This window comes from Pelophylax lessonae (genome assembly GCF_965119305.1).
Source record: "Pelophylax lessonae genome assembly, chromosome: 13".
Taxonomy (NCBI): Eukaryota; Metazoa; Chordata; class Amphibia; order Anura; family Ranidae; genus Pelophylax; species Pelophylax lessonae.
Window position 1 is genome coordinate 95,141,602 of NC_138780.1, and position 27,835 is coordinate 95,169,436.

At 41.7% G+C, this 27,835-nt stretch overlaps 1 protein-coding gene across 2 annotated transcripts in view; it reads right to left on the reverse strand.

The window, feature by feature from the left end:
• Positions 1-27,835, reverse strand: part of AKAP6 (A-kinase anchoring protein 6) — a 374,968-nt gene that overhangs the window by 289,803 nt on the left and 57,330 nt on the right. The window contains exons 1-3 of one of the 2 annotated variants that reach the window (XM_082275685.1): positions 11,676-11,884; positions 8,220-8,471; positions 3,895-5,034 (exon numbers count right to left, since the gene is read on the reverse strand). In XM_082275685.1, coding sequence (XP_082131811.1) covers positions 3,895-5,034; positions 8,220-8,471; positions 11,676-11,744 — 1,461 coding nt within the window. In that variant the 5' untranslated portion in view covers positions 11,745-11,884. Of the gene's footprint in view, positions 1-3,894; positions 5,035-8,219; positions 8,472-11,675; positions 11,885-27,835 lie in introns of those variants that run through there. The other variant, XM_082275684.1, reaches the window with a different exon arrangement.

Here is a 27,835-nt window from a genome sequence, read left to right on the forward strand (position 1 = left end):
TTTCATATTTTTATGTTCATCTTGATTAACCCAGGTGACTTTTTTCAGATTACTCCTGCTAGACCATAATTCCTTAATTACCTCACATGTAGGCATAGCCCCTTAAAGGAAATCTGAATAGAGAAATGATGGAGGCTGCCAATGCGCACCTTACCTGCTGAAAATACTACTTCTTTCTCATCCATTGTAGGACACAATAATTCAGATACAGCTGGGCTATGCTAATACCCACAGGATGTTTTAACACAAAAAAAACTATAAGCCATCCCCACATAAGCCCTTCTCTATCCAGCATGCCTCAGCTTTTTCTTGGTGTCTTATGAGGTTGGACACCTTTTCCTCAGTTTTGTGAAGAAAAAGTCTATTTTTCTTTCTTGGTAGCTTTATTTCTTCTTTCTGGAGTTTTTCCTCAGTGACTCCAAACAAGATTCCGTCCTACACCACTCCTCGAGCTAGTCCCTATATGGCAGCTATTAAGATTGGCATTTCCTCAGCACTAGCTTTGGAGGCCATACTCGGACCCCACTGGGCTGGACATGTGAGAATGCAGGGGGAGGCTGGAATGGGACCTGTGTATTGTAGTGCTTTCCAGACCTGAGTGTACTTTGTTAGTTAGCTGTGGAACACTTTCCAGGTACAGGGCCAAAGCACATCCCCAAGTGTGACCTTGCTTCTTTAGACTTACTTTGTGAGCAAGATCATTCGGGCTGAAGCAGTGGGAACTACTTTAACTTTCCTGTCACTGAAAGTTTTACCACAGTAATGTTTAAGACTGAGGGAACGAGTACTGATGTCTTCCGCCTAGTGGAGTGAAACACATGCACACCATTCAGCCTAGAGAAGGAACCATCCCCTTGCTGTTCCTGCTCCTGAAGTTCAGGTCTGTTTCCACTGCCTGCCTACAGGTTGTCCCTGTGGTCCTTGTCACCATCTCTGGCTCAGATTCAAAGTCCCAGCAGTCAGACCTTATTATTGTAGTGTTTTCTATCCTGCATCTGGGGATCAATTTACTGTTCTAGGCCTTGGGTCTTTTCAGGCTCCTACAGCCAATAACTTCTTTATACATCCTCCATGGTATGAAAGCACCATGAAAGGTCCAAGGCCCCACCCAAGAGTGTGGCTGAACTTTTCCCCTTTAAATGGGATTTTCTAAACCTGTGGTCTTTTTCAACTGTAGGGATACCAGTAATCCACCCTAACAGGAAGACCACTAGATTGGTTAAGGGCGCCCTTACCTTTTGGGATTCCACTCACAAACAGCTAGCCTAGAATCACTCCTTAAATTCCAAATTGAATTAGCTATTTCTATCCTCTGTTCCATATTGGCGGTGACTTTATTCTGTCAAACCATGTCAGAATGGGTATCTTTCCATCACCAGAATAGGCGCCTATCTGGGGCCTTGCACTTAATTTGTGATGGCTTTTTGCAAGCACCTACATTGGTGTCTTCAATGTGTGCTTGTTATATTGACTAACCGTCATGTGATTAGGCCTTGATCTTGACACCATGATCAGCAATGCTACAGGTGGTCAGAGTGTTCTCCTGCCTCAATGGAGAAGGTCTGTGGAGGGGTCAGAGGAACCTCACTCCTCTTCTTTACCTACACTAGCTGTAGGTACATGCAGGTCCAAAGGGCCTGACTTATGTTCAGCCCTTTGGAATCAAAGCCAATGATCAGCCAAGTCCTCTAAAAGGCCTTCTGCAAAAATGCACTCCTCTCCTGTAGCCCACATTATCCACGTACTGAGACCCCTTTTTCATGACCAAGTGGAGATAAGTTTTAGAGTTGTTCACTCTGGGCACTCATTCTTTTCCTCAGATGGATCCTCTGCCTTCAGGTTCTGTTAAACTCATGAGCATCCCTCCTGTGCACAGGGTTCTCCTAATCTTTAAGGTTGAGCTTTGGCAGCATCTGCTACTTCTCATAGCATTGGACCTTGTGTTCACCCTAGGGCCCTTTCCAGATCATACCATTGTTTCATTATTAGATGACCTCCTCTGAAGACAGTCAGTTATTTAAACCCTTGCACTCAACTCCCTTATGAGGAGTCTAACTCCTGCAAGTTCCAGCCAGATAGGTCCTTATGGTAGCTATCGTTGGTAGCTTCCTGCCACCAGTGGATGAGGATTTTCATCTTAAACCCTCACTAAAAAAATAAATCCCTTTCCATTAGTCTGGGGTGTGTGAGGTGTTGGGATAATCCCTACTCAGGATGGTCTCCCCTTTTCTCATTGGTTCTCAGTCCTTTTCAGCCCAGCTTTCTAGTGCTAGGGGTTTGGATTCTGAGTGAGACATCTCTATGGACTAGGAAAACCCTGGCATGTCCCATCTGTCTCTTTAAGTGAGCAAGGTAGATTTTTACTCTTGCCCTGAGAGCCTCACCGACTCACCAATGGGCGAGAAAGAGAATACGTTTTTTTGCACTTACTATAAAATCAATTTCTTGGACTCCACTGGGGGACACGGGTCCTACCCCTCTGTGTGTGTTTTTATTCTTTTGTTCTTGCCCTAAAACTGCTATTCCAAAAAAAGTGGGGCATGCTGGGTAGAAGAGGGGTTACACAGGGGCAAGTTTAACAATGTTTCTGTTTGCCAGTGACTGAATCTCACGTAGGCTGCAGTATAACCCAACTGTATCAGAATGCCTCTATCCCTCAATAGATTCCATGGAATAGATTTTAGAGTAAGTATAAAACATTTTCCTGGCTGTCAGACTGAATAAGTGGCTCCAGTATTTTATTTTAGTCACTAACCTTGAGGAAGTATGATCTGAACACTTTTTCCAGGTAAGTGAATCAAAGTATGGAAGTAGGAGACAGTCAGGAGACTAGTATTTTCAGACAAGGTAAAAGGAAATCTCCCCAATGGAGACATGGACAGCCGTAAAAAGCTACAGCACTTCTATCAATACTGGTTTCTATTAGGTAAATTTGTTTTCATACTTTCCTTTTTGTAAAGATTTCCCCTTGCAATGCATTCACAGTCCCCGAAATTACTATCACAGTTCATATCACTGTGATAATAATTACAGAAAGTGATACAGCACCCAACAGTGTCACAGCCAGAGATGTATAGTAACTAAGTAGAACTACTTCACTACTGTACTTAAGTACCGAAAGGCGGTATCTGTACTTCCCTAGAGTAGAATTTTTTTCTCCTACTTCCACTTTTACTTCACTACATTTTTTCGATGATTTCAATACTTCTACTCCGATATTTTTTTTTTTTTTTTGTGCTGCATAGTTACTCGTTACAATTATAAAAATTACCACTGCCAGAACAGTAGATGGCAGGTTTCATGAAGCTCAAAACATATGTATTATCAGCGCATACGAAAATAAAAGCTACTGTATGTATAAATAAAAGCTGCATTTGAAATAATAAAAAACAATATGATGTTCAAACTTTTGACTTCTTCCTTTAATAACTACATAACACAGTACTTGTACTTTTACTTTCAGTACTTGAGTAGCAAAATTAAAAAAAAAAAAACTACTTGCAATACTTAAGTACAAAAAATGTTGAATACTTTAGTACTTCTACTCAAGTCACTTTTTGATTGAGCACTTCCACTTCTACTCAAGTCACTTTTTGATCGAGCACTTTTACTTTTACTCAAGTATGGATTTAGAGTACTTCATACAACTCTGTTCACAGACAACCTGACAAGAATACAAAACCTTTCCTTACTCTATCCAAAACAAACAAAAGTTTCGGCAGGAGTTTCATTTTAAGTTTCCAAAAGTTAGGACTTCATGATATTTGATAAACAGCCACATTAAAGACCTATAGTCACAAAGTATTGCTAACAATATCCAATTTCATCAGGTTCATATATAAAAAGAGCACATAAATCTGTGGTTCACATCCCTTTCTCTAGGGAGTCACTAACCTGGATGCTGTCCCATACATGTCGATCGTTGTCCTGTCTCTGGATGTCCCACATCAACCTCTGTATAAGTGCTGCTTTGTTCTGTCTTCCGGTGCATGCTGACCCACTAAGGTGTGGAGTTGATCGTTCACTGCCATTGGTATATGAGGCTATGTCACTTGGGGTACTGGGAGAGAGACATCGAGGTGAACTAGGTCCAACCTCTGATCCTGAACTGATCTCCCAATCCTCCACATCTCGGAATGATGGCTGGGGCTCTCCAGGTGTAGGAGATACCAACTGTGAAAGGCTACCAAGGCGCAAGGCAAGAAGGTCTGTTTGGTGCAAGTGCGAAGGTAAAGCCAGGAATTCATCAGACCCATACCAGCGGTCTTCCTCTGATTCCTGGTGTGGTGAGTCCAGCAGTCTATTATTCTGCTGGTCTCGCTGACTTTCGTTTGGTGTGCTGCAGTGGGAGTTAGTAGAATCAATAGGGGATGCTCCACCATCAAGGCACTGATGTACCTGACTGGTCAGCTCCTCTATATTCTGTGCTGCGTCATCTTCTTCAGGTACTTGGCTTTTAGGAGATGATGGAATATTAGCAGAATATGTGGCTGTCACGCTAAGACTGAAGTGCTTGTTGGGAGATGTAGAGCAAACTGGATGAGACAAGTTCATATCTACAGAAGTTAGACTGTCTGATTTCCCCCAATCTGTCATGTCATTCAGAAACAGTCCCCGTTTTGGAAGAGAAGGCCTAGTGGGAGAATCTCCCCCATGATCACTGCCCTCCTGTAAAGGTCTTTTTGGTGTGGTGCTTTCACTGGAAAGGAAAGACTTGAGAGTTTGTTGCCCTGTCTCCTCCGGCTGGTGTTGTGCTGACTCTTCCTCCATTGCAGAATTCAGTGGGGCTTCCTTGTCAGAAACCACGCTTAGCAGACCGGGACCTTTAACTAAATCTGGAAACTCCTGCTGCATAGCACTGTATGTCCAGTCTTCCAGGGGTTTAGCAGGGGGAGGTGGGGTGTCCTCCTCCCTGGGACTGTAGTCTGACAGTTCGTAGGCAGTGATCCCACAGTCCAGTGAGAGGTAATCTGGGGGGCATCGAATGGTCAGCTGACCTGAGCCGTCCACTTCTGTTAGGGCATCAAGCCTATCCTGTAAAAAAAAAAAAAAGTATACTTTAAATAACTACATTTAAATAAGTCCTAAAAAATATATATATATTTTTAGAAGTGCCGCCCCGTACACTACTGCAAATGCCAGCCATTTTTACTATATAGTTACTTAGAGATGGAAAATACATTATATTTGAGAAGCTCTACAGTTCAGCTTGCAGTAATCCCTGTCATTTGTATGTTAAATAGGGTTAACATAACATTGTGGACTGGGAAATGAGGTAGGACAGGGAAATAAGCAGAATGGACATCAGAGGTATCTGTGTATTGGTAAAAATGTAAAATTATTCAGCATGTGGATCAATTCTGCCAGAGTTAAAGTGACAATAAACCCAGAATTGAATATATTGCAGCTTACCAATCCTTAAAGTGGTAATAAAACCAAAACCTAAATTGTAATATATTGCAGCTTATCAATCATTGGATGTGGTGGCGTTTTCTTTCACCTGGTGAGCTGGCCAGTAACACACCTCCTATATTAGAGTTCCTCTGTTCTGGATGAAGGAGCACAGGGGCATAGCAGACAACACCATTGTCCGTTTTGGGGGGAGAGTATTGTTAAATGTACTAGCAAATAAATGTAACCGCTTGCTGACTGCCTACAGTATATTTACTGTGGCAGTCTGGCTCCTACAGGCAAAGCGACATAGGTCTTTGTCAATCGCATTAAGGCAGCTAGGGGGCACGTGCGCGCCACCGGCGGCGCACTCCCACCCCCGATCATCAGCGGGGAAGCCGATGTGGGTCTCAGGCGACTCAGATTGCCGCCTGACACCGGCGACCACTCTCAGCTAAGAGAGAAGTTGTAAACACAGCCGACCGTCCTTCTCCCTGCAATGATCACAGAGCTCATGTGATCCTTCTATATAGGATCACATGTCTCTGTGATCACAACACCCACACAGTTAGAATCACTCCCCTAGGGTCACATTTAACCCCTTGATCACCTATACGGTTAACCCCTTCCCTGCCAGTGTCATTATTGAAGTAACAGTGCATATTTTTAGCACTGATTACTGTAGTAATGTCACTGGTACCAACAAAAGTGTCAAAAATGTCAGTTAGGGGTCCAATCTGTCCCCGCAATGACACAGTCATGCAAAAAATCGCAGATCTCCGCCATTACTAGGGAAAAAAATAGCAAATAAGAAAAAAAACATTATAGTATATACAATTGTGACTCAAGTCATATTGTAATTGAATGTTATTAAAAACTACTTTTCCTTTTTAATCTGCAGCTCTGTACTTTTCGGTGAAATGAAATGCAATATGGAGGTTTTCTGTACACAGAATGTATACAGAATGCCCCCCAGAAACATAATTCAGATTTCAGGCATCCCTTGCAACAAAAATGTCATTTTTGATGAGATACATCCAATAGGAAATCACGTCTAAAGGGATGCAGACCCTGCAATTTTCTTCATTAGAGCCCTGCAAGAGCAGCAGCTGATTAATAATTATGAAACCACTCCCATTAGGTTAAATTTTCTCATTTGCACAGAGAAGCACGCAGTAATTTCTTCAGAATAACAAAAGGTAGGAATCTGCAACAAAGTTTGTTAAAAAATCCTTGTATTGTACATAAATCACCCAGAGGGGAATGTTTTTTCTCAACAAAAGTGGGGTTACTGTAATGGGATAGCTGCATTGGTAGTCCAAGGTTGGCTCCTCTATCTATGGAGGAACAACAAAGTCACCCTTTGCCAGCACCACTATCTGCAGAGGAAAGTGTTAGATGATTTAGTAGATTCATAAGACTTTACATAAGTGACTAACAAGTTAAAGTTGAAATCCACTTAAAGTGATTGTAAAGTCTTGTTTTTTTTTTTATTTTATTTTAAATAACAAACATGTTATACTTACCTCCTCTGTGCAGTTGGTTTTGCACAGAGCAGCCCCAATCCTCCACTTCTCGGGTCCCTCGTTGCTGCTCCTGGCACCTCCCTTCCGTTGAGTGCCCCCCTCAGCAAGCAGCTTGCTATGGGGGCACTCGAGCTGAGCTGTAGCTCCATATGTCCACTCAGACATAGAGCTGCCATTCGGCCCCGCCCTCTCTCTCTCCTGATTGGCTAATTGACTTTGACTGACAGCTACGGAAGGAAATGGTAGTAGGAAGAGTCCCGGACGGCCGAGGGACTCATGGACATCGCTGGATAGAGAGGGGGCACAGGTAAGTATTAAGGGGTGCTGGGGAATGAGGCTGCTACACCCAGAAGGTTTTTTATCTTAAAGAGGTTGTAAACCTCCAAAAGAAAAAAATGTAAAAAAATAAAAACCTGAAAGACAAAGGCATAAAGAGCTAGTATGCATCTCACACTAGCTCATTATGAAATACTTACCTTAGAACGACGCCCTCGCAGCGCCGCTTGCCCCCCGCTGACACAGCTGACATGTTCTCCCGTCTTCCTTCCGGGTTCGTGTCCTCCGGGCATCTGATTGGCCAGAGCCGCAAAGAGGTCACAGGGCTCTGAAGGAATGGCACGGGCATGATGTCACTGGCTGCATGCAAAGTAAATATCTCCTAAACGGTACATGTTTAGAAGATATATACAGTACCTATAGGTAAGCCTTATCATAGGATCACCTATAGGTACAAGTTACAGAGGAAGCTTTACTTCCTCTTTAATGCATTAAGATAAAAAACTTTCTGACTTTACAACTCCTTTACCACTTTTTAAGCGTTAACCACTCGCCGGCTGCCGACAGTAATCCTACGGCGGCAGTGCGGCCCCCCCTGGGTCCAGCGACGTAGACCTACGTCGCTGGACTCCTAGTGGTCTAAACACAGCGGGAGTCGGTGTATGTTATAATAATGTGTATGTAGTAAGTATGTTATTTTTAATTTTGCCCTTTAGTACAACTTTTATTACGCAATTTTGAGGGCAAGTACAGGTCTTTTTTTTTTCCAAAAAAATTGAGTTTAAAGTCTCCCGCCCTCCTGTTGTTTATACCCATCACCTTCTATTCCACTGAAACAGATCTACGAAAATTGAAGGAAAAAAAAAAAAAAAAAAACGGAGGGGCTGACTACAGTACCAGAACTATGTTACTTATTTAATAAAATCTAAAAATGATGCCTGGAAGCTATGGGTGGAATCTCCTTTCTTCTAGCTCTAATAAATGTAGCCCCACATTCTTCCCATCAGCTTTTTTTGAGTCTCTTGCCTCTTGGTCCTCCTTGGTGAACGCTTGCAGGATGTCGGTCTGTCGTGTGTAGTTGCCGTTGCTGTCCTGCAGCCCTTGTAGGATCCTTTCTCTTAGGACCAGCACAGACACCCGGAGCTGATGCCACAGGAGCTGCACTGTATGTATATCCACAATCACATTGACAGAATAAGATAGTAGCTTCAGGGAGAACTCTGTGTCCAGCAAAGCATGGATTTGTTCCACGTGATCTGAGATGTCCTCACAGATCTCCTGCCATAAACAGAAAAAAAAAAAAAAAATCAATGTTACATTATAAATTAGGTTGTTGGGAAATAAATAAATAAATAAATAAATTAGGCCAGCAAGAGAAGACAGAGGACACCGATCACCATGCATGATGGAAAAAAGCAGTGATGTGTATTATATGAAGATAAGTGACCTGTTCTCTGGATTGGTTGGATTGGGGGAATCTGATCCTTTCTAGGGAATTGCAGTTCTAAAATTCTAAATAAAATAATAATATAATAAATAAATAAATAATAAATAAATAATAATGATAATAATAACAATAATACTAATAAAAAATAAATAAATAAATATATGCATGCTGATTCGTCCTTTCCAATAAGAATCATACATGTCAAAAAATGTCAAAAATCCCAATTGCCAGGACTTACAGTCAGGTCCATAAATATTGGGACATCAACACAATTCTAATCTTTTTGGCTCTATACCCCACCACAATGGATTTGAAATGAAACAAACAAGATGAGCTTTAACTGCAGACTTTCAGCTTTAATTTGAGGGTATTTACATCCAAATCAGGTGAAAGGTGTAGGAATTACAACAGTTTGTATATGTGCCTCTCACTTTTTAAGGGACCAAAAGTAATGGGACAATTGGCTGTTCAGCTGTTCCATGACCAGGTGTGTGTTATTCCCTCATTATCCCATTTACAAGAAGCATTATTGTATTTATTGATGATGTGACTGCTGACAAAAGCAGCAGGATGAATTCTGAAGTGTTTTGGGCAATATTATCTGCTCATATTCAGCCAAATGCTTCAGAACTCATTGGACGACGCTTCACAGTGCAGATGTACAATGACCCGAAGCATACTGCGAAAGCAACCAAAGAGTTTTTTAACTGGTTGCCGACCTCCGCACGACTATATACTGCGGCGGTCAGCCCCAGCCAGGCAGAGTGACGTATGGGTACGTCACTCGCCTGTCACTGACTTGAGAGCCAATTGCGGGCGGGCGGGCGCGCACAAGCGGAGGCGCGCGCCCGCCGCGGCTCGTTCACTGACAAGTCAGTGCGTGTGACCGGCAGACCCGATGTCCGCTGGTCACACTACGATCGCTCCAGTGAAGGGAGAAAGGCGGAGCGGCTTATGTAAACAAGCCGCCCGTCATTCTCCCTGGTGTAAAAATGAAGATCAGACGGTTCTACTATGTAGGACCGTTGATCTTTGTTTTTACACCAATAGCCATTTCCCTATACAGTTAGAATCACGCCCCTAGGACACACTTAACCCCTCCCTCTCCAATACAGTTAACCCCTTCCCTGCCAGTGTCATTTTTGCAGTAACAGTGCATATGTATAGCACTGATTACTGCAGTAATGTCACTGGTACCCCCAAAAGTGTAAAAAATGTCAGTCAAGGGTCCGATCTGTCCGCCGCAATGTCGCAGTACCGAAAGAAAAATCACAGATCGCCGCCATTACGCGTTTAAAAAAAAAACACCAAAAATGACAAAAATCTTTCCCTTTGTTAGTAAACGCGATAACTTTTGCGCAAACCAATCAAAATACGCTTTTTGCGATTTTTTTTACCAAACATATGTAGCATAAAATAAATTGGCTGAAAATGTTAAAAAATTTTGATTTTTACATTTTTTTTGGGGAATTTCATATAAAAAAATGTGAAAAATATTGTTATTTTTGCAAAATTGACGCTCTTTTTTTGTTTATAGCGCATGATCAAAAAATCGCACAGGTGATCAAATACCACCAAAAGAAAGCTCTGTTTGTGGGAAAAAAAGGACGTCAAATTCGTTTAGGTACAGCGTCGCACGACCGCGCAATTGTCCGTTAAAATCACGCAGTAAAAAATCGCAAAAAAACCCCTGGTCTTTTAGCAGCCATATCCTCCGGGGCTGAAGTGGTTAAGGGAAAGAAGTGGAATGTTATGCAATGGCCAAGTCAATCACCGGACCTGAATCCGATTTAGCATGCATTTCACTTGCTGAAGACAAAACTGAAGGGAAAATGCCCCAAGAACAAGCAGGAACTGAAGACAGTTGCAGTAGAGGCCTGGCAGAGCATCACCAGGGATGAAACCCAGCGTCTGGTGATGTCTATGCGTTTCAGACTTCAGGCTGTAATGGACTGCAAAGGATTTGCAACCAAGTATTAAAAAGTGAAAGTTTGATTTAGGATTGTTAATCTGTCCCATTACTTTTGGTCCCATAAAAAGTGGGAGGCACATATACAAACGGTTGTAATTCCTACACCGTTCACCTGATTTGGATGTAAATACCCTCAAATTAAAGCTGAAAGTCTGTAGTTAAAGCACATCTTGTTTGTTTAATTTCAAATCCATTGTGGTTGTGTATAGAGCCAAAATGATTAGAATTGTGTCGATGTCCCAATATTTATGGACCTGACTGTATATATTGGTGATTCTACACAAACTAGCCAAATCATCATACGTCTAATCTATTTGAAGATTTGGAGATTACAGTACATCTGACTCGTTATGAAAATTGTATTCGGCACAATAACAATTTTCATGTTAGTTCTCTGACAACAGCAACAGCCCGTGAAAAAATAAAAAATAAAAATAAAATTTCAAAGTAATGCAAAAATGATAAAAGTAAGAAAAAGATACAAATACAATTTTTACTTCTTTTTAGATAAAATATCAATAATTTTGCTTTTCTCTAATAAAACCCCCTTTCAGCGAATCAGAAATATCCATCCCATCCATTTATCTAAGCATGAAATCACATTATATTATCTCATTAAAGTAAACCATTTAGTAGTTGCTAATGGTTACATCCTGCAATTGGTACATGCATTATATTATAAAAAATGCCCAATGGAGCATCTCATTTTTTATAAGCTGGCCAAAAAAGAAACGTGACACTGTTGTTGTGTGATGTGATTGCTTGCCATGGGTTACTGTACACTGCTGCTCACTGCACTGTGTTGTTGTTATTATTAAACAGAGGTCAATGGTGTTCAATACACAATAACCCACAGCAACCAATCAGAACTGAACCTGCTGTAGCCATATCAATGGAAGATGCATTCTGACTTCTCCTTTTTTTTGTAAAGCAGTTGCATTATAATAACTGTTCTATTATAACTACACATATTAAAAAAGCCTAAATATATATAAATTAAGATGAAATTATAAAAACAAATACAATACAAGAGCAATACAAACATTAATGAGCAATTTTATACCTCATTTGTCCCCGGACTCCAAAAATATTTTGATTCAGAGTTGTGTGAACAAAGCAATCCTATTACCATAATAATAATGCTGATCCATACTAATGCGCTTTGTTATTTCCTAACACGCAGCGCACATTACTGTATATGAAATGTATGTAACAAAGCCATATCTGACCCAAAGAGCTTGCATTCTATAAAGTTGCGTCCATGGCTGACCATGTGGGCCGTAGGCTGGAATAGGAAAGCACAGCTCTGGGCAAGTCCTGGCTATGTCTGTGCGTGTCCCTGGCTCCATGACACAAGAGGACAGCTGTCATTATACTCTCAGCTGTCGGGACATTTGCTCCTAAATTTCCCAAACATACTGAGCTGCATTATATGCTCCTGAGGACCTCACAACAAACAGCGCACTTCTATTTCCAGCCTCAACCCCCAACAAAACACATTTCATTCACACTTCTAATCACAAGAAACGCCAAATTATTACACAGGATGTGTGCAAACCTTGGATGTGTACATGTGAGTGAGTGTTCATTTCCTAAAAATATTACTATACACTATCCCAAAATAGAGGTGACTATCCTATGTGGTTTTACATGGAGACTACAACAGAGGACACGCATGTACAGCAAAGAAATATACACACTGCACACTGATATACAACAGAGGACACACATGTACAGACTTGTATAAAGTACTCGAAATTTCTACTTGAGTAAAAGTACAAGTGCTCGATCAAAAAGTTACTTAAGTAGAAGTGGAAGTGCTCGCAGAAAAAGTTACTTAAGTAGAAGTACTAAAGTATTCAACATTTTTTTTACTTAAGTATTGCAAGTAGTTTTTTCAAAAAATTTGCTACTTAAGTACTAAAAGTAAAAAGTACCAGTAGTTTTGAAAAAAAAATTCTACTCAAGTACTGAAAGTAGAAGTAGAAGTACTGTGTTATGTAGTTATTAAAGAAAGAAGTCAAAAGTTTGAACATCATATTGTTTTTTATTATTTCAAATGATTTATTCAAATGATTAACCTGTGTTTGTTAGTAGTTTCTTGATGCACTTTAAGCGCTGTAGCACCATTTATTTGTTTGTTTCATATTTTCTTTTTATTGGAAAGATTTGGTATAGCAGCTTTTATTATACACAGCCTTTATTTCCGTATGCGCTGATTTACAAATGACATTATACACATTTTTTTGAGCTTTATGCAACCTGCCATCTACTGTTCTGGCAGTGGTAATTTTTTTAAAAGTAACGAGTAACTATGCAGCACAAAAAAAAAATACTTGAGTAGAAGTATCGAAATCATCGAAAAAATGTAGTGAAGTAAAAGTAGAAGTAGGAGAAAAAAATTATACTCTAGGAAAGTACAGATACCGCATTTCGGTACTTAAGTACAGTACTTAAGTAGTTCTACTTCGTTACTATACATCTCTGCACATGTACAGTACAGGAATATACACACTGCACACTGATCTACAACAGAGGACACACATGTACAGTACAGGAATATACACACTGCACACTGAACTACAACAGAGGACACACATCTATAGTACAGGAATATACACACTGCACACTGATCTACAACAGAGGACACACATGTACAGTACAGGAATATACACACTGCACACTGATCTACAACAGAGGACACACATGTACAGTACAGGAATATACACACTGCACACTGATCTACAACAGAGGACACACATGTACAGTACAGGAATATACACACTGCACACTGATCTACAACAGAGGACACACATGTATAGTACAGGAATATACACACTGCACACTGATCTACAACAGAGGACACACATGTACAGTACAGGAATATACACACTGCACACTGATCTACAACAGAGGACACACATGTACAGTACATGAATATGCACACTGATCTACAACAGAGGACATGCATGTACAGTACAGGAATATACACCCTGCACACTGATCTACAACAGGGGACACACATGTACAGTACAGGAATATACACACTGCACACTGATCTACAACAGAGGACACACATGTAGAGTACGGGAATATACACACTGCATACTGATCTACAACAGAGGACACACATGTAGAGTACGGGAATATACACACTGCACACTGATCTACAACAGAGGACACACATCTATAGTACAGTACAGGAATATACACACTGCATACTGATCTACAACAGAGGACACACATGTACAGTACAGGAATATACACACTGCACACTGATCTACAACAGAGGACACACATCTATAGTACAGTACAAGAATATAAACACTGCACACTGATCTACAACAGAGGACACACATGTACAGTACAGGAATATACACACTGCACACTTATCTACAACAGAGGACACACATGTACAGTACAGGAATATACACACTGCACACTTATCTACAAAAGAGGACACACATGTACAGTACATGAATATGCACACTGATCTACAACAGAGGACATGCATGTACAGTACAGGAATATACACCCTGCACACTGATCTACAACAGAGGACACACATGTACAGTACAGGAATATACACACTGCACACTGATCTACAACAGAGGACACACATGTACAGTACAGTACAAGAATATAAACACTGCACACTGATCTACAACAGAGGACACACATGTACAGTACAGCAATATACACACTGCACACTGATCTACAACAGAGAACACACCTGTACAGTACAGGAATATACACACTGCACACTTATCTACAACAGAGGACACACATGTACAGTACAGGAATATACACACTGCACACTTATCTACAAAAGAGGACACACATGTACAGTACATGAATATGCACACTGATCTACAACAGAGGACATGCATTTACAGTACAGGAATATACACCCTGCACACTGATCTACAACAGGGGACACACATGTACAGTACAGGAATATACACACTGCATACTGATCTACAACAGAGGACACACATGTAGAGTACGGGAATATACACACTGCACCCTGATCTACAACAGAGGACACACATGTACAGTACAGGAATATACACACTGCACACTGATCTACAACAGAGGACACACATGTACAGTACAGGAATATACACACTGCACACTGATCTACAACAGAGGACACACATGTACAGTACAGGAATATACACACTGCACACTGATCTACAACAGAGGACACACATGTACTGTACAGGAATATACACACTGCACACTGATCTACAACAGAGGACACACATCTATAGTACAGTACAGGAATATAAACACTGCACCCTGATCTACAACAGAGGACACACATGTACAGTACAGGAATATACACACTGCACACTGATCTACAACAGAGAACACACCTGTACAGTACAGGAATATACACACTGCACACTTATCTACAACAGAGGACACACATGTACAGTACAGGAATATACACACTGCACACTTATCTACAAAAGAGGACACACATGTACAGTACATGAATATGCACACTGATCTACAACAGAGGACATGCATGTACAGTACAGGAATATACACCCTGCACACTGATCTACAACAGGGGACACACATGTACAGTACAGGAATATACACACTGCATACTGATCTACAACAGAGGACACCCATGTAGAGTACGGGAATATACACACTGCACCCTGATCTACAACAGAGGACACACATGTACAGTACAGGAATATACACACTGCACACTGATCTACAACAGAGGACACACATGTACAGTACAGGAATATACACACTGCACACTGATCTACAACAGAGGACACACATGTACAGTACAGGAATATACACACTGCACACTGATCTACAACAGAGGACACACATGTACAGTACAGGAATATACACACTGCACACTGATCTACAACAGAGGACACACATGTATAGTACAGGAATATACACACTGCACACTGATCTACAACAGAGGACACACATGTACAGTACAGGAATATACACACTGCACACTGATCTACAACAGAGGACACACATGTACAGTACATGAATATGCACACTGATCTACAACAGAGGACATGCATGTACAGTACAGGAATATACACCCTGCACACTGATCTACAACAGGGGACACACATGTACAGTACAGGAATATACACACTGCACACTGATCTACAACAGAGGACACACATGTAGAGTACGGGAATATACACACTGCATACTGATCTACAACAGAGGACACACATGTAGAGTACGGGAATATACACACTGCACACTGATCTACAACAGAGGACACACATCTATAGTACAGTACAGGAATATACACACTGCATACTGATCTACAACAGAGGACACACATGTACAGTACAGGAATATACACACTGCACACTGATCTACAACAGAGGACACACATCTATAGTACAGTACAAGAATATAAACACTGCACACTGATCTACAACAGAGGACACACATGTACAGTACAGGAATATACACACTGCACACTTATCTACAACAGAGGACACACATGTACAGTACAGGAATATACACACTGCACACTTATCTACAAAAGAGGACACACATGTACAGTACATGAATATGCACACTGATCTACAACAGAGGACATGCATGTACAGTACAGGAATATACACCCTGCACACTGATCTACAACAGAGGACACACATGTACAGTACAGGAATATACACACTGCACACTGATCTACAACAGAGGACACACATGTACAGTACAGTACAAGAATATAAACACTGCACACTGATCTACAACAGAGGACACACATGTACAGTACAGCAATATACACACTGCACACTGATCTACAACAGAGAACACACCTGTACAGTACAGGAATATACACACTGCACACTTATCTACAACAGAGGACACACATGTACAGTACAGGAATATACACACTGCACACTTATCTACAAAAGAGGACACACATGTACAGTACATGAATATGCACACTGATCTACAACAGAGGACATGCATTTACAGTACAGGAATATACACCCTGCACACTGATCTACAACAGGGGACACACATGTACAGTACAGGAATATACACACTGCATACTGATCTACAACAGAGGACACACATGTAGAGTACGGGAATATACACACTGCACCCTGATCTACAACAGAGGACACACATGTACAGTACAGGAATATACACACTGCACACTGATCTACAACAGAGGACACACATGTACAGTACAGGAATATACACACTGCACACTGATCTACAACAGAGGACACACATGTACTGTACATGAATATGCACACTGATCTACAACAGAGGACATGCATGTACAGTACAGGAATATACACCCTGCACACTGATCTACAACAGGGGACACACATGTACAGTACAGGAATATACACACTGCATACTGATCTACAACAGAGGACACACATGTAGAGTACGGGAATATACACACTGCACCCTGATCTACAACAGAGGACACACATGTACAGTACAGGAATATACACACTGCACACTGATCTACAACAGAGGACACACATGTACAGTACAGGAATATACACACTGCACACTGATCTACAACAGAGGACACACATGTACAGTACAGGAATATACACACTGCACACTGATCTACAACAGAGGACACACATGTACTGTACAGGAATATACACACTGCACACTGATCTACAACAGAGGACACACATCTATAGTACAGTACAGGAATATAAACACTGCACCCTGATCTACAACAGAGGACACACATGTACAGTACAGGAATATACACACTGCACACTGATCTACAACAGAGAACACACCTGTACAGTACAGGAATATACACACTGCACACTTATCTACAACAGAGGACACACATGTACAGTACAGGAATATACACACTGCACACTTATCTACAAAAGAGGACACACATGTACAGTACATGAATATGCACACTGATCTACAACAGAGGACATGCATGTACAGTACAGGAATATACACCCTGCACACTGATCTACAACAGGGGACACACATGTACAGTACAGGAATATACACACTGCATACTGATCTACAACAGAGGACACCCATGTAGAGTACGGGAATATACACACTGCACCCTGATCTACAACAGAGGACACACATGTACAGTACAGGAATATACACACTGCACACTGATCTACAACAGAGGACACACATGTACAGTACAGGAATATACACACTGCACACTGATCTACAACAGAGGACACACATCTATAGTACAGTACAGGAATATAAACACTGCACACTGACCTACAACAGAGGACACACATGTACAGTACAGGAATATACACACTGCACACTGATCTACAACAGAGAACACACCTGTACAGTACAGGAATATACACACTGCACACTTATCTACAACAGAGGACACACATGTACAGTACAGGAATATACACACTGCACACTTATCTACAAAAGAGGACACACATGTACAGTACAGGAATATAAACACTGCACACTGATCTACAACTGAGGACACACATCTATAGTACAGGAATATACACACTGCACACTGATCTACAACAGAGGACACACATGTACAGTACAGGAATATACACACTGCACACTGATCTACAACAGAGGACACACATGTACAGTACAGGAATATACACACTGCACACTGATCTACAACAGAGAACACACATGTACAGCAAAGAAATATACACACTGCACACTGATCTACAACAGAGGACACACATGTACAGTACAGGAATATACACACTGCACACTGATCTACAACAGAGAACACACCTGTACAGTACAGGAATATACACACTGCACACTGATCTACAACAGAGGACACACATGTACAGTACAGGAATATACACACTGCACACTGATCTACAATAGAGGACACACATGTACAGTACAGGAATATACACACTGCACACTGATCTACAACAGAGGACACACATGTACAGTACAGGAATATACACACTGCACACTGATCTACAACAGAGGACACACATGTATAGTACAGGAATATACACACTGCACACTGATCTACAACAGAGGACACATATGTACAGTACAGGAATATACACACTGCACACTGTTCAGAAAAATAATATAGAGGACACATATGTACAGCACATGCATATACACAATCCACACTGTTCTGCAGGGCACACATGTAAAGAACAGAGGTAAACACTGTAGACTGTGTTGATTTAATTATAGAGGGTACCTATGTACAGTACAGAAACATACACATGGATCACTGTTTTCATTGTATTACAAAGGGTACCGTGTACTGTACATGAGTGTACACAATGTACACTATTTAGATTCTATAACAGAGAATGTCCACATACAATACAGGAGTACACTGTACACAGATTTCATTGTATAACACAGGGTACTTGTGTACTGTACAGGGGTATACACATTGTACACTGTTTTCATTTTATATTGGAGGGTACCCGCATACAGTACATGAGTATACACCCTGTACACTGTTTTTACTGTATAACAAAGGATATCTGTATTCTGTACAGGGTAGACACATTCTACACTGTTTGCATTTTATACAAAAGGGTACTGTGTACTTTACAGAGGTGTACACACTGTACACTGATTTTATTGTATAACAGAGGTTACCCATGTACAATACATGAGTATACACACTGTAAATTGTTTTTTTGTGTAACACACAGAACACAAACTACATGAACTATACAGGCCTATCTTGTCATCTTACGGTCCATCTATACAGTACAAATGTACGCAAAGTGGACATTATCTTGATTCGTACAATAGAGGGCACTTCCATACAGTACAGAGGTGCGCACAGTGTACATTGTCTTGATTTTTAACAGAGAGCACATTCGTACTGTACAAGTGTATGCACAGTGTACATTGTCTTGATTCGTACAATAGAGGGCACATTCAAACTGTACAGGGGGACGCACAGTGTACATTGTCTTAATTAATACAATAGAGGGCACATTCATACTGTACAGGGGTACGCACAGTGTACATTGTCTTAATTCATACAATGGAGGGCACATCCATGCGGTACAGAGGTATGCACAGTGTACATTGTCTCGATTTATACAATAGAGGGCACATTCATACAGTACAGGGGGACGTACAGTGTATATTGTCTTAATTCATACAATAGAGGACACATTCATACTTTACAGGGATACGCACAGTGTACACTGTCTTAATTCATACAATAGAGGGCACATTCATACAGTACAGGGGTACACACAGTGTACATTGTCCTAATTCATACAATAGAGGGCACATTCATACTGTACAGGGGGACGCACAGTGTACATTGTCTTAATTCATACAATAGAGGGCACATTCCTACTGTACAGGGGTACACACAGTGTACATTGTCCTAATTCATACAATGGAGGGCACATTCATACTGTACAGGGGGACGCACAGTGTACATTGTCTTAATTCATACAATAGAGGGCACATTCCTACTGTACAGGGGTACACACAGTGTACATTGTCTTAATTCATACAATGGAGGGCACATTCATACAGTACAGGGGGACGCACATTGTACATAGTCTTAATTCATACGATAGAGGACACATTCATACTGTACAGGGGGACGCACAGTGTACATTGTCTTAATTCATACAATGGAGGGCACATCCATGCGGTACAGGGGTACGCACAGTGTACATTGTATCGATTCATACAATAGAGGGCACATTCATACAGTACAGGGGGACGCACAGTGTACATTGTCTTAATTCATACAATAAATGGCTCATCCATACAGTATAGGGGTATGCACAGTGTACATTGCATTGATTCATACAGTACAGAGGTACACACAGTGTACATTGTCTTAATTTATACAATGGAGGGCACATCCATACAGTATAGGGGTACGCACAGTGTACATTGTATCGATTCATACAATAGAGGGCACATTCATACTGTACAGGGGTACGCACAGTGTACATTGTATCGATTCATACAATAGAGGGCACATTCATACTGTACAGGGGTATGCACAGTGTATATTGTCTCGATTTATACAGTAGAGGGCACACATGATCAGTAGAAGACTATAGACACTACAGACATTTCGGCTTGGTTACTGGATGCTAGCACAAGTCAATTTGAACCTGAAAATAAACCATGCATTTCCTACCTGACAACCATCTATACCTCCACACCTGGTGTGTCAATCATGCCCAGGAGCTAAGGCCTTGCCCGTGTAGAAGGAGCCCCTCAGTCTGTGCCATGTCTTGTGTGCGGCTATCCTCTCACTGCCCCTCCCAGGGTTATTAATAGGAGCTGATTTCTCACCCAGGGGAATGTGAGAGAAAAAGGGAGAGGAGACCCTGTAACCCCGGGCTGTGCAGCAGACTGGCAGACTTCACCGTCACATTACAGCTAAAATATAGACTTAACCTGTCCTCTGCTGGAACACATTTTATCTAACAGAGTGACAGCTGAAGAATGCATCACACAGGGGGTAAACAATAAATCATAATCAACTTCTGAACTCAGGGCGGAAAAGAAAACGTCTGTATTGTGCAGGAAAATAGATGCTTTTCATCCAATTTTCATGCAAGTCCCCTAAGGACTATAATAATCGGCCACACAGTAATTTTATTTTCTGTTTTATGGTTAAAAGCAAGGCGTGGTCATACACAGAACGATCTTATATACATTCATATTGTTGATCAGTCTACTGTCCAGGAGAAGAATATGATCCATACACTTAACGATCAACATTCTATCTACTTATCTGTAACTGGAATTTCTGTCCAAACCAATCAGAATAATCTTGGTGAAAATGATTGGTTTAATCGATCGATGACACATTATGTGTCTTTTCAATCATTCAAACATATTGTCCAATTATGTGAAGGACTGTTCAATCAGTTTGTAACATGTATGACCACCATAAGGGGCATCAGAAAGCGGCGGGCAGTGCGGGATTCATTCACCAAACCATCTTTCAAACGAAAAGGGTAACATGGCCTTTGAAGAGTCCACACACAAATGGACAGCTGAATACGGCATATTTGGTTCTTGGATGGAAAGTTCTTCCACTTTTCTGACCCACTGCTTGACTCCTGGGACATTCTAGTTTATTGGCTTCTCCTTTAGTACAGTTGGGGCAATCTCTCAGGTAATGGCAATCTTGCAGCCCCAGTAAAGGCTGCCGCCGAGGTGATGTTTGCTGTTCCCAGAAGGGGGTTTCCACTCCTCACTGGCCTTCAGAGGACTATTCCTGTCTTCTCTTCAATGAAGCCATCCCTTTGTAAATCTCCAGATAGCCACCTCCAATGGATCTGTCTTTGCTTTTGCAGGTGGGTCTATCGATTTCCTACCTACGACAGCAATGGGTGCTTCCAAGCCTGTACATCTATCCTCCTCACACACTATGGCCCCTTCTAACAGTTTGTGGAAGTTCAAACTGGAGTTGCATCTATCTTTCTCTTGCAAGGTTTCTACAGTAGTCCATTTTCAGTGTTCTTTTAGCCATCCGTCTGCGTTACTCCAGCTGGGTTGTCTTACTCCACCCATTTCCTTATAATATATATCTCTTCTGCCATGTCGTACAGTTCCAGTGCATATTGCAGGAATGGATTCTCCTACTCTTTTCTTTCTGCCAACTAATCGGGCCGTGGGGTCCCTAATGTTACCTCTTGGCCATGCACTCCTTCTAAGCAGTTAATTATCTTGTCAAGGGAATCTGGTCTTCTGCCCGAAAGTGCAGAATTGACCATCTTTCTTCCCCCTCTAAGGGGCTAATGGCCAGTTCTGCTGCTAAACCAACAGGGTCCCATATGATTAGATCAGATCACACAATTTCTCGACCTCACCCAAGTGCTGACATGGCTCTATGTATTTGGATAATTGTTGCAGCAGAAATCTTCCCATGGATAAGGCGACATTATTGCAGGATAAGTAGGTTGTCTTCTACGCTTTGAAGTAGCATTACTGAACACTGCTGTCACATTGCTCCAATCACTATTGTCTGATATGGCCAATCCTATTCATGACACCAAGTTTAGTGAAATAGGTAATCAGCCAAAAGGGTTCAAGGTTAAAAGCAATAATGCAAAACAGCAGAAGCGTAACTAGAACCTTCAGGGCCCAGGTGCAAAAAACCATGAAGGGCTCTGTTGTCCCTTACCCCCCCCCCCCCACCTCCCTCCCTTTGACAACCGGGCTTCCAGTTCTGGGAAGGCGTCCATGAACATCCTCCCAGAATCCTGCCTCCCGCGTGCCGCCTGGGGCGCGCATTCAGCTGATCACAGATCACGGTACAGGGCCAATCACAGCAGCCATTTACCATGTGATCAGCTGGTCACATGTACACAGAATTGCTGGTTTTCGGCAGTCCTTTCCTCCCACGCTGTGTCTGTGTGAGGAAAGGAGAGCCGTTAACCGCAAGACTGTCAGTACATAGTTTACACTGATAATCAGGGCACTGATCATCAGTGTCCTGATTATCAGTGCAGCCCCATCAGTGCCCACCAGTGCAGCCTACCAGTGCTGCCTATCAGTGCCGCCTATCAGTGCTGCCTATCAGTGCCACCAATTTGTGCCCATCAGTGTCGCCTATCAGTGCCACAAATCAGTAATCATCAATGCCGCCTATCAGTGCCCATCATTGCAGCCTATCAGTGCTGCCGATCAGTGCTCATCAATGCTGCCTATCAGTGCCCATCAGTGTCCACTATCAGTGCCGACTATTAGTGCCATGTCTCAGAGCTTATCAATGCCGCCCATCAGTGCCGCCTATCAGTGCCGCCTATTAGTGCCTCCTCAGCAGGACTCTGAGCTAAGAGCGTCTCTCTCATACAGCCCAGAGCTTCCACTGACAGTTTCCCCTCCCTCGCATGGAGAGAGACACTCTCAGCTCAGAGCCCTGTGGCCAGTAACCCCAGGTACATGTGCCAGGGCATGTGCGACCTTTGTGGCCCTGGTAGTTCCACCACTGCAAAACAGGTTCAGTATGGCTAAGAACATGCCTACACTGCAGAATAATCCAAAACAGATTGTGAAAACTGCACAAACAAGTAATGTCCCTGTGGCTCAGTCAGGATAACATGGCCACATAGCTTAGTCCCTATAAAATTCGCTAACAACAAAGAGTCTGGCTGGATATCACTACTTCAGTAAAAGAGTTGAGAATACAGCTACTTGTGATTATCCTAATGAACAGCATCCCACTCACTGATGTTCAGGGTAGCTCTGGTAACACAAGTGAACATCTGCAATGATCCAAGGATATACCTCATAGATGAACACTCTGCTCACTCTACTTATATCCACTTCTGTCCAACTTTTGCCATTTCCTAGTCACTTTAAGCAGTTTAACCCAATGAACACACAGTAAGCAGAAATGAGGCTTCACTCAGCAGCCTGGACACCTACTGGTTGGAGATGTTTACTTCAAGACATTAAGACTTATTTCACCGAACTTACTTTGTTGATTGACGTTCTTTAGCTTCTAACCAGGGTCATCTTGGTGGGATTTAGGTATAGCTTGTGTGGCCACCATTAAGATGGATTAAGTACAATATTAGACAACTGCAACATTTTTGGTTTGGTTCTGTACATAAGCTGCATAGGCCTACTTAATGAACAGAGCTATATGAAGTGTACATTTTTCATGTGAGAATTGCTGTTGAGTGTCTAGTTGAGCCTCAGCATCTGACTCTTAGAGCAGGCAGATAAACACACAAAAATAACAGTACCGGATATTTTCAGACTGCACATACTTACATATCTCTAACAAGGATCAACAAAATCCTCTTAAGAGGCCAACTGTTTGATAGTGTTGGTTGAGTCCATCATTGTGCAGCTCAGCACAGTGACTGTGTAATACTGGCCCCCATCTAAGTGCCTTTCACAAACATATCTGTTTTGGTTGAGAGCAACCAAAGATTTACATCTGCATAGCAGAAAACTGAAGAATTATAATTTTTATTAACTAATTTACTCCCTTGTCATCCCTCGCCTCGGCTATTGCAACTCCCTCCTCATTGGCCTGCCTCTACACAGGCTATTCTGCCCCACCCAATGATGAATGCTGCTGCCAAACTCATTTAGTTACTCAATATCTACTACTGCCACTGGCTTCCACTTACTGAAAGGAGAAAATTCCAAATACTAATAACATACAACACTATCCACCATTCACATTCTTAGGAAATACGCCTTTATAAATAAGACCGCAATGTTCAACTGCATGCAGTTCATCCAATGACTAGACTTTTCATTCTGCCTGCTCTGATCAGACTATCACATGCAACATGTTCACAAAACTATAGGGCTTAAGAAACAGATGAAGTATGTTCATGTACTGTACTGTATATCAACAATGGACATTTCAACAAATGATGTTTATAAACAAAATATAACAGGTAACAGCTTCATCATACCAATAAAACCACGGAACATCTTCTTCAGTAGTACATGTAAACAAAGCAATATCACCCTAACTGGAATGAGGCATGTCATCAGGAAGGATTGATTTTTTAACAACAGCAAGGACATCTATCCTTTCTCATATGTTATCCTATAAACTGGAATATTGGATAATACTATTTATGTTAAACCTAATAAAATGCATACAGCATGCTCATCTCATGCACTCAGCAGTCCAGTTTTACTGTGATTTTTAAAATATCACCTGCCATCTGCTGGTGGAACCTGGTTCTGCAACACAATTTAGCACATAAACTGGTTCACTGTATCTGAGCAATGTAACTGCCAAAAAAGGACACTGCTGTCTCAGAGAATCATTGAACCCTATGTACTTAACCACTTAAGCCCCGGAGGATTTTCCTGCTAAACGACCAGAGGGTATTTTGCGATTCGGCACTGCGTGACTTTAACGGACAATTGCGCGGTCGTGCGATGCTGTACCTAAACAAATTTGACGTCCTTTTTTTCCCACAAACAGAGCTTTCTTTTGGTGGTATTTGATCACCTGTGCGCTTTTTACTTTTTGCGCTATAAACAAAAAAAGAGCGTACATTTTGCAAAAATAACAATATTTTTCACATTTTTTTATATGAAATTCCCCCCAAAAAAAATGTAAAAATCAAAATTTTTTAACATTTTCGGCCAATTTGTTTTATGCTACATATGCTTGGTAAAAAAAATCGCAAAAAGCGTATTTTTATTGGTTTGCGCAAAAGTTATCGCGTTTACGAACAAAGGGAAAGATTTTTGTCATTTTTGTTGTTTTTTTTTAACGCGTAATGGCGGCAATCTGCGATTTTTTTTGCAGTACTGCGACATTGGGGCGGACAGATCGGACCCTTGACTGACATTTTTGACACTTTTGGGGTTACCAGTGACATTTCTACAGTAATCAGTGCTATACATATGCACTGTTACTGTAAAAATACACTGGTAGTGAAGGGGTTAACTTTATTTGGGAGGGAGGGGCTGTGTGTGTCCCTAGGGGCGTGCTTTCTACTGTGATTGGCTGTGGCTTGAGCTGTAAGGACACTGATCAACGGATCTACATAGTAGATCCGTGTGATCAGTGTCTTTACACCGAGAATGACAGGCAGCTTGTTTACACTAGCCGCCTGACTTTCTCCCTCTCCCCGACGATTGCCGAGTGACCGGCGGACATCGGGTCCGCCAGTCACACGCGCGGGGGGGGTCCGTGACCGCGCGGGAGCACGCCTCCGCGGGCGCGCGCTCGCTCCCCAGAGCCTCACAGGCTAGCGACGTAGACCTACATCACTCTGCCTGTGAGGGGCTGACTGCCGCAGTAAATATACTGTGAGCAGTCGGCAAGCGGTTAATTAGGACACAATTGTATTTCTGTACTTTTTTTCTTAAATGTGCTAGAAGCTGATGCAATCAGTGCCAGAACAAGGTTCCCTTTTGCATAAAGTGAAAGAAAAGGCAAAAGTGTGCTCCTCCCCTTGGGGGGAATAGTAATCAGACAGGTGGAAAAGTCTTCTGAGATAACTATTTTCCCATTTATAAGAGCCATTTAATTTTTGTAACAAGTCTTTCATAACTCTGTTTATAAGCCCATTTATGAATAGAGACAATTTGCTTAGGAAAGTGCCACTTACTAAAGATGCCAAAGAATGGTAGGATCATGGCCAGACCATCACAAGATGTTATCATTGTTTGGTCCAAGGGAGAAGGTGTTGCTGAACATGTAGCTTAGCTAAAGTTTAATAGGTGTAAGAAATCGGAGGAATGTAGTCATAACAAGCATAGTAGACCAGAACCAGGTTTTAATTAACATTATCAAAATCAATATAGATACATAGATAGTCAGGCTTAAAAAAAACACAAGTTCATCTAGTTCAACCAATAAAAAACATCATGTGGAGATCAAGGGATGCAGCTGAGTATTTGCTTATAAGCACCAACCAAAATTCAATGTAACAAACAATTGTTATGTATTAAGTAATGAAGTCACAGTTTTCAGGATTTAGACCCCATTCAGACTAGCGCGACTTGTCAGGCGACTTGTCAGCCTGACAAGTCGCGCTCTGTCGCTCGCCATTGATTAGCACAGGACCCGTTCTAAAAGGAGCGACACAAGTCGCTCTGACTTAGAAAAAGGGTCCTGTACTACTTTGGGGTGACCTGAGAGTGACTTGCATTGAGTTCCATTATGTGAAGTCCCTGCAAGTCGCACCGAAGTCGCGGTGCACGCTCGAAGTCGGATCGCGCCAGTCTGAATGGGCTCTTATTCTTGCAGGAGTTGCAGACAGTGCTCTTGCTACACTTAGCAAAAAGGAGAGATCAGTTTTATAGGCATAGAGTCAAAACTGGACACTGAATTAGACTGCTAGTGTGGGGCTGGGGGGCAACAGTTAGACGTCCAGCCCTAGGGGCAAACCCCCTCCTTGATGTGCCTCCCCAGCTTGGGATGTAGTTTTCTTTACTGCTTAAGCTACAGATGTTTAACTACATGCTTGAATGTCACTGTAACTGTATTTTCTCACAAATTTATCAGTGGTAGAGGGGGTGATCATTTCTGTTTTGATCCACAGTAGCACTGAAATCAGGCATTCACTTAGAACATAATATACAGTGGGTAAAGAAAAGAGTCACCCCACTTTAAAATAATCACATATAGTTGCTTTGCAGCCTGAAATGAAGACAAACACAGTTTTGGTTTTATCCAACTGTAGTGCAGCTTATAACATCTGTAACGGAAACGTCGACCCACACCGTGCTTGTGGTCTTCCGTCAGTATAAGGCTTCCTCCACTCTGGA